The 15,281-nt window shown below is 38.8% G+C and overlaps 1 protein-coding gene across 1 annotated transcript; it reads right to left on the bottom strand.

Moving 5' to 3' along the window:
• Positions 1-3,461: 3,461 nt before the first annotated feature.
• Positions 3,462-14,849, bottom strand: bco2l (beta-carotene 15, 15-dioxygenase 2, like). The gene is made up of 12 exons (XM_062416721.1): positions 14,806-14,849; positions 11,487-11,664; positions 10,272-10,483; positions 9,682-9,797; positions 9,451-9,553; positions 8,891-9,031; positions 7,001-7,161; positions 6,346-6,516; positions 5,733-5,870; positions 4,612-4,794; positions 4,322-4,432; positions 3,462-4,018 (listed from the first exon to the last, which is right to left on the bottom strand). Exons 1-12 carry the CDS (start codon positions 14,837-14,839, stop codon positions 3,902-3,904), a joined length of 1,665 nt encoding a protein of 554 aa, XP_062272705.1. The 5' UTR covers positions 14,840-14,849; the 3' UTR covers positions 3,462-3,901.
• Positions 14,850-15,281: the final 432 nt, after the last annotated feature.

Raw genomic sequence — 15,281 nt, 5'->3', positions numbered from 1 at the left:
TTTCAGTGGTCCGGCAGAGGGCGCTGCCGCCGCGTGCCCCCATTGGAAAATGTGGGACTCGTTCACACCAACGAACAATAATACATTTAACCCCTATAGAAAAATCACCGCGATATTGCTAGAATATTCCTGCAGGGAGACGGGGAAAGATGCATCTATGGTACTCAGCAGTGAGATTATAGTGACTTCACTTGGCCTGTTTTATATTTCTTTAATCTCCTGTGGTATTGCTATAGGATTTCCTGTGAAGCCATACATTCTGTGAAACAATTTCTATGATTCATGTATGATACTACCCTTCTTACATTATTACTCTGTCTTTTATAAGGGAGTCTTTACAGTTCTGTTCTGGCGGGCTCAAATTACAACTGAGGCCACAACTGCAACTCATCAAGGAAGGCGTAGGAAGTGTGTTGGCTACTTGCACTCATAGCAAGGATATCTCGTCAGCCAGCACATAAAGCATCCTTTATTCAAGTATATAGTGAAGCCACTAAATACCATTCATTGTGTGGCTGACATCAGGGCCACGTTCATTGTTGATCCACAAAACTCAAAGAAATTCACAAAAAGGTTTTTTTGGGCAGAGTTCAAAGGTGGACTCAGCGATGGTGATGATGATGAAAATGTCATAATTTTTTTCTGCAATATCCCAACACTTGATTACATGACATCTGTGTTTCCTCCAATTGAAAGCGATATTTTAATAAATGGCACAATGCCTCATATTATATTTGTGCTCAGAGGAAGTAAGCCAACAACCCCGCAGAATCTGCCATTTCTCAGAGTGGTTTCACATTAAACAAAATGACTTTGTTGTGCATCATTGCTTAAATAGTGCCTGGAATGTCATAAATCTTTACAAATCTTGAAAACAAAGTCTCTATTTAGAGGCTCTGACAGTGACAAACTGCAAGGCCACTGGCTCATAATGATGTTTGACTGTCAGCCCAGGCTTCCGTCCAAGAGGGAAAAGAGCGCGCCGTTATAATGGCAAAATCAGCCTCATTCTGCCTATATTGGCTCGGGCTTATTCTCATCTCCCCCCAGAGTTTGAAGCCTCTGTCGTTATGAGGACACTGTAAAGCATCATCCACCACTATGTCTGTATCCTGCATCTGTCCTGCATCAGTACTGCAGCAGCTGATACAGCCTAGCCTTCAACAGTTTTTAAGTGGAAGTGCCTTTTCAATCACACAAAAAAGCAACCCTATGCCTTCAAGCAACTATTTCCAGAACCAGACCAATTTTAGCAGATAACAAAGAAGGCATTTAGTTATTCCAGTAATTTTTCACTGAGCAGCAGTTGCATAAATTGTTTAAAGTTTACAGTTGCCTGAGCAGTAGGCTCAGGAGGGAGAATACATTTCTAATAACACAAAAAAGCATGAAATCAAGAGCGAGGCATTAGTTGGTAACACAGTGAATAAAACAGCAAAATTTGAATTGTGAATTCTTATTCAGGCATCACATTATTTCATCCATGATGTGCAAAATGAATGAATCCTCTTTTTCCTTGAGCCAGACCTTCCAGCTCCAAGTTAATTCTACTTGACGTTGCATTATTCACCCCCCTCTGTGTGTATTTAATTGCGTCGTACTGACTTCATAAAGCATCTGCATTTTTTGTGTGTACAATTAGAGAGAGCTCACAGAGAAACACACAATAAGCATACGCGTACACTTGCAGACACACACACTCAAATGCACATAATCTGTATGTCAGATAATCATACTTTCACAAGATGGCTCAAGACCATGAAGATAAGGAAAGACAAATTTGTATGTAGAAGACATTGGTCTTACTATTGAGGGAAACCAGTCCCTGCTTCTGAGAAGTGTGTATAATATGGTGAACATAGATGGTATCATTATGAATTCATTAGATATGAAATAATGATACAGATAACAGTCACAGTTAAAACTCTATGCAATAACGTGTGCTTAGTGAGACAGCAGGGGGTGTTTGAGAGTGATCTCTCATGGGTCAAATAAGAGCTTAGCCAGTCTGAAGCTGTCACCTTGAAATCAGAACAGGCACAAAAATACGTACAAATATATTTATGTAAGTTCATTTCTGTTAAAGTGGGTATATATAGATATAGTTAGGGTGTTTGACCCAGGAGAACCCAGCACATTTAGCCACCAAAGTGTAACTTATCTAGAGGAGCACCTTGGAAAGATCATTGATCCTCATTGTTTAATGTCTTATCCAATAATACTTTAAATTAAAAATGTGTTGGGCTCCATCGATAAGGTTTGCTTCAACTAACAGCTTTGCAAACACAAAATTTAGCTGAAGATTTATCTTAGGGCAAAGGTCACTGTATCTCTATCTGCTGGTCATGCCCACTGGTGAGAGTATTAACCTGAACATTCAGTATGTACACACACACACACACACACACACACACACACACACACACACACACACACATACACACACACACACACACACACACACACACACACACACACACACACACACACACACACACACACACACACACACACACACACACACACACACACAGAGGTTAAGCATGATTGATTAGATTAGAAACTATGGGCTAATTAATGTGCATCTTGGGATACCTGTACAGCATGCTTATTAGGTGGCAGAGCCTGGGTTGAGCAGAGAACATGACAAAAACATAAGTGTTGTTAATTTCCAGTATTAAATTAATTAAAACAGTACACTGTAGTTTCGCCAGTCCTCCCTGTTTTATTCAGTTTGTGTAATAAGAGAAGCTATAGATGAAACTTCTGACTGGCCATAAATTATTGAAGGTTGGGATTTGCTGTTGCAAAATATCTTTAAAACTTCAACACTTACTCTTGACTAAAAGTCCATTTTGAAATATTAAAAAAGCACAAAATATTGGGTCATGATATATTTGAAAGCTTCACACAGCCGTAGTGCCTGTATCAGGTGCAGAGCCTGGAGTCAGCTCAAATCAATCTGTTCAAATCAATGTGAGAGTGAAAATAGCCAATGAAACAAGTATCAGTAAAGTCAATTGTGGAGATGGTGGAGTGACAAGTGCAGCTGTAGGCTACACATTCTGAGTAGTGCCTATGTGTTATTTTCTACATTACACTGTTTAGCTTTTAGGCTATTGCGACAACAAACTGCTCTCGTTCCCATACAAGGTTGAACATGTCAGTGTTTATCTATGTGCCATCTTTGTTTTGGGTTGTTTTGAGCATATGAGCAGCACTACATTTCTGATGTGACCTCTGCTAGACTCTCTGGAGGCTATCGACCAGTTAGATCCATTTGTTTTCCAGGCATTTCAGACGTTGTCCATTTCTATCACATTACTTTGACAGAAATTGAATTTCCTCTGATGCATTTTTATGTTTCCTAAGTGCTGCTCTGTTCTCACTGGGGGTATAACGTTTCCAATGGTGTGATGATGCAAAAACACTTTGGGTTTAAACCACACACACAAAAAAAATGAATTTATTTTAATGTGTTTATTGATTTTCATGTATTTTATTTCAAAATGTTTGATCTTTCCAAAGGAGCACCATCCACATGGTACTCAGGCCACTGTCTGAATGCTCAACATTTTACAAGAGCTCAACAAGAACATGCAGAGGACACACTTTATCAGTGGGCTGATGCCATGCTGGGATTTCTGTCTTGTTAGACTCCAAAAGATTGCCATCTCTCTAACTGTAATGGCAGCACAGTAAAGACATGTGTATACTCCTACCAAGGAGGCACAAACAAATAGCATGAGTCTGCTTTTTTTTTTGTTTTTTGTTTTTTGTTTTACAATTCAGGAGTTTTACAGGCAAGGACAACAACAAAGATATTCTGTTCTGTGGATAAAGTGGCTGGTTGCTGGTTCAATTTCAGCAATTTGCTACAGAGCTGCAAACAGTGGCACATCTAGCCCATCTCGTTAAACACACCATGGGTCCCATACGGAATATTGACAGGGACTTCAGCTCTGCCCAGCTCAGTGAAGGTCTTGGCATCCAGAACAAGTAGGAAAGTACTTCTCTCCTGGACACAGGAACAGAAAAGATTAAATATGTAATGTAAAGAAAAAGGTCACAGAACACCCCTTTCACCATAATGATAATGAAAATACCAAACCGTTTGTCTCCTGCATGTATAGTTAAAATAGATGGTTGATAAAGTCATGCAAAAAATATATACAAAGTCTGCTTTATGTTTAGGACTGATTGTGGATATCTCACAGGATCCAGTAGAGCATACAGTTATAATCTAGTGTCAAAAAACAATCACAGAAATGTCTTTTGTTGTGGATTGTTTTGGGTTTTTTTTTCATAGTTGATCACTTACTTCTCTGGGTGTGATGATAACTGACATGACCACTCCATCATCTTCCTCAGTAGCATTGGGCGAAGCAACAAAGACAGGCTCAGACGGGAACAAGCCAGGATAACGCCACACCTAGACAGGGAAGATTACATAAACATCCCCTTACCTCGGAGCTGTTTCATGTCATAAAACCAACCCCTAACCTATTGCACCCTGTGATAGGGAAACGGCAGTAGAAATAACTTTGATGTGATAATACCCAGCCCAGTTAACAATGAGGTATCTCTCAGTAATCTTTGATTGATAGAAACCTTAAGCTCCTTGGTGTGGACATCCATCTTGAGCAGGGAGTCACTGAAGACGTGTCCAAAGCCACAGGAGTAGAAATAGCGGTAAGGTCTACCATTGTACTGGTTGTAGTTGATCTGAGGGAACTCAAGGCCACCGTACTGTAACAGCTCGTCATCATGGAGCTCCTCATGGGTCATGTAAACCTGAAAGGTCCCAGGAAAATCAGGATTTTACTCAGATCAGTGTAACTTTTATATTTTAATTGAAAAATGTGCCCGGTTAATGCACACTAACAGACCTAATTCATTGTACACTGTATCTCCAGCTTTACATTTTATGCTGCTAGTGCTTGAATCAATACTGTATTATTCTCTAAACCAGTCAAATGGATGCCTTCATAAGATCTGGGTCATTCAATTTAAACATAAATCAGGTTCTTTTTATTTTACTTTAAAAAAAAATATGTGTGCATTAAATTGCAGTTATAAACCCACATCTTGATATTTGCATTCAGCTGCCTGATAAAATAGCCTGCAGCACTTTAACAGCTGTTTTCAGCTGTGACACCACTCTCACTGAGAACTAAGACTGATGACAATGTTGATCAGGTAGTCATGACAACTAAAGCGTCACCTTTTCTTTCACTGTTTCAGTTTTACTCTGCAATAAGAAATAGGTTGGACAGTTTGTGTGTGTGTGTGTGTGTGTGTGTGTGTGTTTGTGTGTGTGTGTGTGTGTGTGTGTGTGTGTGTGTGTGTGTGTGTGTGTGTGTGTGTGTGTGTGTGTGTGTGTGTGTGTGTGTGTGTGTGTGTGTGTGTGTGTGGGAGAGAGAGGGAGAGAGAGAGAGAGAGAGAGAATGAGGTGGCCACACATAATTTGATAAATTGCAATTGTTCAGTTGCATGGTGGACTCTCATTTTGACATAATTTGTATCTGCTGTAAGTCATGAAATTACTATTCTGTGCAAACTACCTTCAGTGTCTCATCATGCTTGAAAATTGAAAAGAGTGTGTGGGAGTGGATCATGATTATAGGACTCATTCTTTAGTTGGTTCCAGTAAAATTAAATCGGGGGTAACGTACAGTTAAACATATCACTTTACATATACAATTAACATATTTCACCGTGTTCAATCTTACCTCTCCAGGTTTTGTCTTCTTTGCTGTGGCTTTATAGTTACCAAGGGTGACAAGGTTTTGGTCCAGAGGAGTTTGCTCATCCACAGTCAGAGGTAGGACGTATCTCCTCGGGAGGTTTCTGCACAATGCGTTGTAAAACTGACAAAGGAAATCAGAGAGACGTGAAAAAGTGTGAGTGTGTTCTTTTGACTGAAAGGTGCAACACAACTTCTGGAAAAATCAAGACAAAACAAAAAGTTGTATGTTCATGGCAGCTATACGGTTTGAAGGAATATTATTTTTATGTATGAATGAGACGATTTGAAGGTGAGAATTAAAGATGTTATGAAAGCTTTTTGCATTGCATCAGGAATTGACCAGTTTTTTTAGTGACCAGGTAAATAAATGGCAAAAATAAGAGAATATAAGACACAGTTCGCTGTTCTCTGTCTGTTTAGATATGAATATGAAAAAAAAAAAAGACAGACTTTGATAAAAAAAAAATTGTAGCGACAGAGAGACAACCTTGGTGAAAAATGAGATGGCCCTTGCACAAAGAACTGCAAAGAACTCTCTAAATTTTTGCTGAAAAATTGGATAGATTGATTTTCAGACAAACTGTCTACATATTCACCTTGTCCATTTCCTCCCCCGAGTCTCTGCGGAGGTTCTCGAGTGTGAAGTCTCCGATGACCTCACCATCGTCACCACAGCACATGTCCATAACCAAGAAGCCATTGTCCTCAAAAGCATTGATCTGATGCAGTGTGAACATGGGCGCTGCACTGTATCTCACTTCACTCTCCTGTTTGACCAGTCACATCAACCAATCAGGACTCATAAATATAAGATATTAATTAAAGAGTAAAGGATTATGAAAGTGTTCGGACAAAGAACAAAGGGTTTCAGGACAAGCTCCTTCTTTGGCACTGCTGTTTTGTGTTGTACCTTCACATTATGATAATGATATTAAGCTTGATATTGTATGCTTAATGGGTATGCTGTGTAATGAGATGAGAATATTGAAAGTAACAATTTATGAGAAAAGGCTGCACCATCAGAGTGTGGCTTCATCAAAATGAATAAGGAAAACATATCATCAAGCGTGAAGAGATTAGCTTGCTGTACAGCAGCTGTGTGTGTGTGTGTGTGTGTGTGTGTGTGTGTGTGTGTGTGTGTGTGTGTGTGTGTGTGTGTGTGTGTGTGTGTGTGTGTGTGTGTGTGTGTGTGTGTGTGTCCCACTTCACACTTTAACCAAGTGATTGCGCAGTAAATTAATCATAACTCACCTGGCCAGTGTGCCGGTTGACCACGTGGAAGATGGTATCATTCTTGGGCTCCCAGGTCATGACTTTGTGAAAGCTCTTTCCCTGAATTCTGTACAGCATGAACTTCAGCAGGTCCAGCTTAATTGGCTGCTCAATGAACACAATGTAGTTCTCTGACATGACTGGAGAGGCAGGGCACAAACGGGAGGAAATATATGCATTAACAAAAACACATCTTTACATTTGCAAGCAGATACACTACAGACATGCTATGTCACCTGAAGGGATACAATCATTTACATGTTGGTTAGAGAGAGTATATAACCTGTTCTGTATGCCAGTTTATTATCAGATTTTCCTAATTTTCTGTAAAACAAAATATGCCCCATACATATTTTATGACCATAGTCTACATAAAATATAGTCATGTCTGTTGCACTTCTTGCCATGATTTACCATTTTGGCTAATTACTGCAAGTACAATATACTGTACATGACCAGTCAGCTCTGAGGCTCTTTTGTGTGACTTTTTGCATGAAGCCACATCCACTGCTACTCCCCCTCGGGCCAATCAGTATACAAAGTAACCTGTCTTGGCCTCAGGACCAACCTTTCACATAAACACATGCAACGGGGAATAAACATAAACCCCCTATCTCCTGTAACTCCACTGACAGAAGTAATTATGTAGTGCCTGGTATAACAATACAATGCTCCATCACTTGTGAGATTTCTTGGTGCCAAACAGTCTGGTAGAGCAAGGGTGGTCTTCCCGGAAATACAGACTGTGATATAATCAGGGATCTGGTGCAGTACGAAAAACAAACAGAAGCGTAGGTTTACCTCAAGCTAAACTGCGTTAGCTGATTGACAAAAGCTTCATTCAGAGGCTCCTTCATCAGAATAGCCTGGGAACATTTTGTGAGCTGTGCCACACAGGGGGTGGAGTCATGGTTAGAGTTGAGCAAGAGAAGTAATAAATCACTCCTCAAACGCTGGCACACCTACAGAGCTTAAACCCAAAGGTAGTGTACTAAAAATACTAAAAATGAAAATTAATAACTATAAGCCTGTTCCCACACTCGTACACAACACTACACAGAATGGAGATGAAATTTATAACGTGGGAAAAAAAGAAAGGTTAGTGTATCTGATCATTTAGACATATATAAAGTTGTATTAATAACTCCACCCCATGCATGGCAGATCCCCTTCAAAACAGTCTCTCTCTTTCATTGATTTCTTGACTATCATCTGACTGGTAACGTCCAATCATATTCACCATAATCATGCCAGTGTCCTGTGCAATCATTATAACCTTACTCTTCTCACTTTTCTGCCTATTTGTTTTTGCTAAGACCCCTCCTTATGTGCTAGAATTTCAATACCATTAACCCTAGAAGCAAGATGAAATGTTTATATACTGTATGTTAACGAGGTGTTAGCAGCAGAGTCCTGGTCAGATTCTTTGAGAGCCTCTTTGAGCAAAACAGTGCAGAGCCTTGTCAAACCACACCAAAGCTGTGTAACTGTTTGCTATAAATTGTCAATCCTTGACAAAAAAGTAAGTGGGTTTAAACAAAACAAAAAACATTAAAAAGTTGATCATGACTGCAGAGAAAGTGTGTGCTTTAATGTGTGAGTCAGAGCTATAAACAGAGAAAGATAGTGAGAGCTGAACAGAAAGACAAAGAAGCTGTGATTGACAAAAAGAAGCAAGACAAGACTAGAATTGAATTTAGTAATTAATGAGAGCACAAAAAACTCTCCCTCTTTCAGAGATGTAGACTCACCCTGTCAGAGCGAGGGAAAAAAACAACAAAGAATCATAGAATTCATTAATTCAGTATACATCCAGCATACAGACAACCTAAAGAGGGTGTATTCTGTTCGCTATGCTGTGTATCTCACCAAAGCTGTGAAAATAGGAAGGTTTTCTGGGTTCAGCTGCACGGATGGAGCAGATCACTTTAGCTCCATTCAGGTCTGCAGAGTCATTGTCTGCCCCCTTCTCCCCAGGAGGAGGCACACGGATGATGTTGTAGAAATAACCTGAGAAGGCCCACAAACATATGTTGTATATTATAAAATAAGATTCAAACAAAAGGTGACAAAAGAAGAATGACAAAAAGAAAACACCTGCAACAACAACAACAACAACAACAACAACAACAACAACAACAACAACAACAACAACAACAACAACAACAAAAGACTACCCAAAGACAGTAAAGAAGCCCACCACAAAGACATAAACCACAGACATGTTAAGACACACATCATCCTGCTGAGAAGATAGAAACATTTTCAATTTGAAAGGAGGTCTTCCTGGAAAACTTGAAAACGTATTCTTGCTAAAATGAGTTAGATCTGAGAGTTTCATTGGCCTGTGATCACTGAGCAGAGAGACATATATAATATAAACTGTAGGTAGACAGGTGGGAAGCAAGGGAGCATTGCAGGAAGGTTACCCCCTTTGCCGTAGGAGTTGCCCATGTTGTATGTGGCCCCTTCACGGTCATAGTGTGGGTGAGCTGTAGCTGAGTTGACAGCAATGTACTGACTCCAGTCCACCTTAAATTGATAGAAAAACAACATCATCATGTTTGTCGTCGTTGTCGTCATCATCATCATCATCTTTACCCTCTCACTCTTGATTAGCATTGAGCATTGAGAAGAGATTTTTAGTGTTACTGACTTACTTTTTCCTTTGTATCCAGAGTTTGTGGATGTATTCGTCTCATGTAGTTGGTTTCAGTGCTGACATAATAGTCTCCTTTGTACTTGACAAAGTTCACACTGGCGTTATCTGTGGCTTCTGTTCACACATACAGATATCAGGATAATATCAAATATAGCACTCCAGCGAAACTTGTTCTCACAGACATCACTAGAAACATACTTTTTCATCAATTTCTTCGTCCTTAATTTTTCAGAAGCTTTATGTTGAGCTTTTCCCTCACAGACAGGTACAGACATTCTTGTACAAACAAAAGTATTGACCTATGCTCCCTTTACCTCAATAAAAACACCATATAATGTAACACCAGTAGAGCACATAAAGCCATGGGGATGTGCACTGAAGAAGAAAGTAGGGAGGAAAAAATATATTTTCCTCCATTTGTTTGATTTTTACTTTGCCTCTAGTAATCTGGCACGGCTGCCTTGTTACCTATATGCACAAATGAATCAAATGGTTTAATAATCATTTGGCACTACCAATGCTACATTATGCTGCAGTGAACTATTTTTAACCATGCAAATATGCAATATGTAAAGAAGACACACATACTAGGAATCTGAAAGCGTGAAAAGAAGCGTGCAAAGATGTTCTTGCATGGATCAGGCATGGCTAACGTCCCGAACTCTGACACCACGATGCGATTCTTCTCTGAGTTTTGGACGTATGAGTCGCTTCGCAGAAAGCGGCTGCTGTAGGTGATTTTGCCCTCACATATGTGGAATCGGTGCATCATGGCCATGCCGTCAAACCAGTGGGTGTATCTGAGAGAAAAAAAGACAATAAATTTCCCAGCAGGGTATTTTTGTATCGCAAAGAGAAGCGCATAAGGTGATCATTGGATGACAATATAAAGTGAGAATACACCTCCTCACATGGTGACAAAAATCCTAATCCTGTCATGGGTAAATCTGAAACAGCCCCTCTGGCTTTATATGTGAAAGCCTGTCACAGGACTATATGAATTAAATAACTGTTGAACTTTCAGATAATTCAATGAATATTTCCAATGCTGTGATTATTCCTACATTTACAGTACAGCTGTTTATACTGCACTGTTAACCTGCTGACTCACATTGTTACTTCAGTTGCTCTAGTCTTTTCTCTTTATTTACAGATTGTTTTATTTGATAGATCTTTAAAAGCCTACAGAGGGAGGAATATTCCTTACTTTTCAAGAACCAAGAACATTTCTGAGGAATTAATCATCTAGTGCCCCCTGAGATCTTGAGATCATACCCAGTTTGATTAATGCTGTTTTAGTTATCATGTATTATGCTGTCAATCAATTTAGAGGTGATTTGGAAATTAACAGATTGCAGTCCTGTTCTTGGAATCCTCTAGATTGCTGATATGTACTCATGCTGTACTTGTACTGCATGTTTTTGTAAACTGTCATACCTATGAAGCTCACTGAATTTTATTTATTTATTTATTAAGTCCAGAATGAAATATGTCAGCAACTATTTAATAGATTACCATTAAATTCATGGTGCCCAGAGGATGAATTTGACTGACTTTCAGTGATCCCTGACTTTTTGTCTAGTATCACTGTGAGGTTTTGTGTAAGAGGTCTATTGGGGGGATTTCCAGTGATAACATGATTAATATTATACCTCCTATTAGTGTTAGTATTATCATTGTGAGAATATTAGCATGCTGACATTAGCATTAAGTTCAAAGCACAGCTGTGTACATTATTTTCAGAGAGCTGCAAGGATGACTATAGACGCTAGCTCTTGTTTTTTTATTGTGCTCCTCAAATACCTGTCTTGCCCAAACTCAAACTTCCCAGGCCCGTTCCTCAAGAAGCTCCCATTGATCCAGGATGGAACTGTTCCCTTGATGGTGGTGGGGATGGGATCAGGAGTTTCCTCTACAGAGGACACAAGAGGCGCTATGCTCTCCAGCCCAGCGGCCTGCGGGCATCGCTGCCTGCTGGATACTGAAAGAGGAGATGAGAGAAGAAGAGGGTCACTGAATGGCTGAACATTGTGTAAAGTACACTGTAAAATGTAAACTGTTAGTTAAAATCTCTCAAGCAGCAATCTAGCTCAGCAGCAGCTGAACACCTGGTCCCACAACCCCACACCTTACCCACCACTTTATATATATATATTTATCTCTCTAGTACATGCACATAAACACATGCAGGTGTATATCAGCACTGATATGTAGGTGTGGTGGTGTGATCCACTTATAGTTTAGGACCTTTGAGATGTGAATGAGGAAGTGAGATCAGATCTTACAAAAAGTAACATGTTAGCAGAAGATGGATGATCGTGTATATGACCAATTAAATTATATTTCACCCTCAAGAAGACAATCATTAATAAGCAAGGTTGTTAACAGCTTTGTCTTCATTATTTTGAGATAACTGAGATGTAAACAAGCATTTCACACTTTCACACCTTCTACTGCATATACTACTGCATTTATCATTTTATGGATGTTCACACCTCCTTGGCTGTATTTAAAGCTATCAACACTCAAGTCAAACACAGCAAGTGATTAAGAAATGCTGTAGTGAGATGGTAGTGAGACATTATGTATTGTAATAGCTCCTGCTTGTGTGAAGTCATGGCTCTCTGGGGTCATGCACTGTGAATGACACCTGCACTATCTACTGTCTTATCTGTTATCCAATAACCAATTCTCTTTCATTACCTCATATCTCCACAGGTAATAGAGATTGTAAAACATATATAACAAGTTACGTGATTAGCAAAAGCAAATCATTGTGGTTCAATACTGAGCCACATGCTGAGCTTTGGTTACAATATCAGTTTAAAAAAAAAATGTGGATTGATATTACAACCAACCAGAAGAGCCAGAGTTGTGTTCATTCCCATGACAGTAGTACAGCAGACAATAAAAAAAGACAATGTGCAATAGAGAGATAACCGCTGTAGGCTTTAACAGTCTCTTACAATGTTGACTTTGTGAGTTTTGATTGCGATTACGGCAGCATTGCAAATGATGCCTGAATGTGTACTGTCATTTTTTGTGGGGTGGGGGGTGGGGGGCTTGGGTATTATATGTAGTTTAAGCTCCATTCAAAATTGAGTCTCTTGAAAACAAAACGGCGACACTGACGAGCTCAGAACTGTTGTGGATAATAGCTTCAGGTATTGCTTTTTTATCTTTCACTTTTGGATAATCACAATTGCAGTACTTTATTTGTAACAGCTATTGCTTTAACAAATTGTTTTCCCTCATGGCACCAATGGTACGTCGGTGTACAAGTGAATGACATCTAAGAATATACTGTCATATTTCTGCACTTTTTTTTTTTTTTAATTTCTCTTCTTTTCATTTTAACTTCAGTTTTTTTTCTTTTAGGCACCAGCTGAGAACGACAAAATTGCGATATTGTTCATTTTCTTTTACCAGCTCTGATTCAACAGGAGACCTTGGAGCAGGTACAAAAGAAAATGCCAACTTGTCTTCTTGTAAACACATCTCTGATCCTGAAATGCAACAAATGATCATTATGAATGGAACAAAAGCTATAAAACATATAGTATCTAAATACACATCTCTGTGTGCATGCTTTTTTTCTGTGTACATTTTGAGTTTTTATGGTGCTAATTCTGTTTTAAAGGTAGAATTGTCTATAAGGCATATCGATTCCCAATGCCTCACAGTTACATATTTTTGTTATAAATTAACATTTGATTCAGTTAGTCATGTCCTTTCCTCAAAATCAGCGATTACCAATAACAAATACAGATTTAGTTTCAATATAGAAACAGAGGAAATAGGACAATTGTGAAGTCAGCCGGTTACTTAAACCTCCGTTTTCTCTCTTTAAAAAAATGTGTTCATTTAATCTGATTGTCGTAAGGTTCCACTTTCATGACTATGTCCACACAGGACATCTGAACACACAAAATACATTTTAAACCAAGTCAAAACTAATCTGTCATTAGAAATAATTGGGTGAGACTACAATTAGTGTATACAATTGAATTCAGGCACATGCCCATTCATCAGATGGACAGACTTCCTCTGCCAGACCCCCAAATGCATGTGTGTTTCAGCACACACACACCTACAGAAATCACACTTGTTGGATATTCTCACAAACAATCCTTGCAACAGTGTTTCAATGCAATATAGAGAACTTTTCTCACAGCTCAAAGTTATTTTGACAACAACTAAAACGATATACTGTTTGTGATCGTATCTTTGATCAGGACACTGGTGAGGAAGGGAGAGGCCAGGAAATTGACAGTGAAGATGCAATAGAAGAGGAAGTGTCAGAAGTTGAAGATAAAGCAGAATATAATCCAGACCAAGAGACAACTGATGTGGAACAATCCAGTGATGAGGAAGAGGGCCCTGCTGAGTGCTGTTGTTACATTCCGGTCAAAGAATTGGAATTTGTCCTGGTCTTCATCTCCGACTGACAGGAGAGGTCTGCTGTCGACTGAAAATGTTATCAGGATGACCTCAAGGCCATCGAGATACGCCATATCCTTGATTGATGGCAATTACTATAATTCAAATCCATAAATTACACAAATTTGACTAAAAAAAAAGTCGTATTAGTTCCAGTAAGTACAGGCCATAAAATTTGAAATATAAACACAAATCTTGTTATAATCAAAAGCTATTAAGTGAATACAAAGATTAGTATTCAGTCATAGATTATAATATAAGCATGATGGTAGATTTATAAGCAGCAATAATAGGTCAGACAATTTTGATTGGGAATACAGAGCTAGCTAGCATGAAACAAAAACAGCAGGAGGGTTACCCGCATAATAACTTGGTATTTCTGTAGCCATGTTATTTTGTAAAACAGCATTAAAAGCTAAATGTACCTCTCTTTTAAATCTTAAGACCAGTACTAACAGTCACATTTCATTTATCCAAAATCCCACCAAATACCAAACACCTTGACTTTTGCCTCACATTCATATTTTAAAATAGACTCCGAATGAAATCAATCTGCTAGAATAAAAATAAAATCTTAAGCTCAGTCTCGATTCATTCTTCAAATGTTTTGTGTTTGCAGTATCTACACAGGAGCATATGTGCACACCATCTGGCTAAACATCTGAAAGTGGCGTCTACTCACTGCTGTGTGTCTGGGGCTCTGTGGTCTTGGACATGGCTGGCTGTTCCGATTTGATCAGACGAACGCAGAGGATTTATACACACCCTAAGGGAAACCTTTGAACCTCTGGACCCTTGCCAAGTTCAGGAAGTGAACCCTGGCACTAAACAACACTAGTGCAATGTTGACTATATCATTAAACTCCTAATAAAAATGTGACAAGAGAAAAAAGGGGGTCACATGTGACATCATACATCACTGTAGATTTCTTAAACATAGCAAACAGAAAAGTACATTTTTAATATTTCTCCTATTTGCATCTATTCTGGAAGAAAATAATGTATTAATCCCCAATTCATACACAAAAGTCCAAAGACAGTGCCAAACAGTCAAAGTTATCATATTACGTTATATTAAATATAGTGGTTTAAGTGTTTATTGCAATTTTTCATACTGTATACAATTATGTTTCTGCAAATGACCTTTAGATTATATAT

Source organism: Scomber scombrus, chromosome 4 (genome assembly GCF_963691925.1).
Source record: "Scomber scombrus chromosome 4, fScoSco1.1, whole genome shotgun sequence".
NCBI lineage: Eukaryota > Metazoa > Chordata > Actinopteri > Scombriformes > Scombridae > Scomber > Scomber scombrus.
This window is presented reverse-complemented; position numbering and strand designations above follow the sequence as displayed.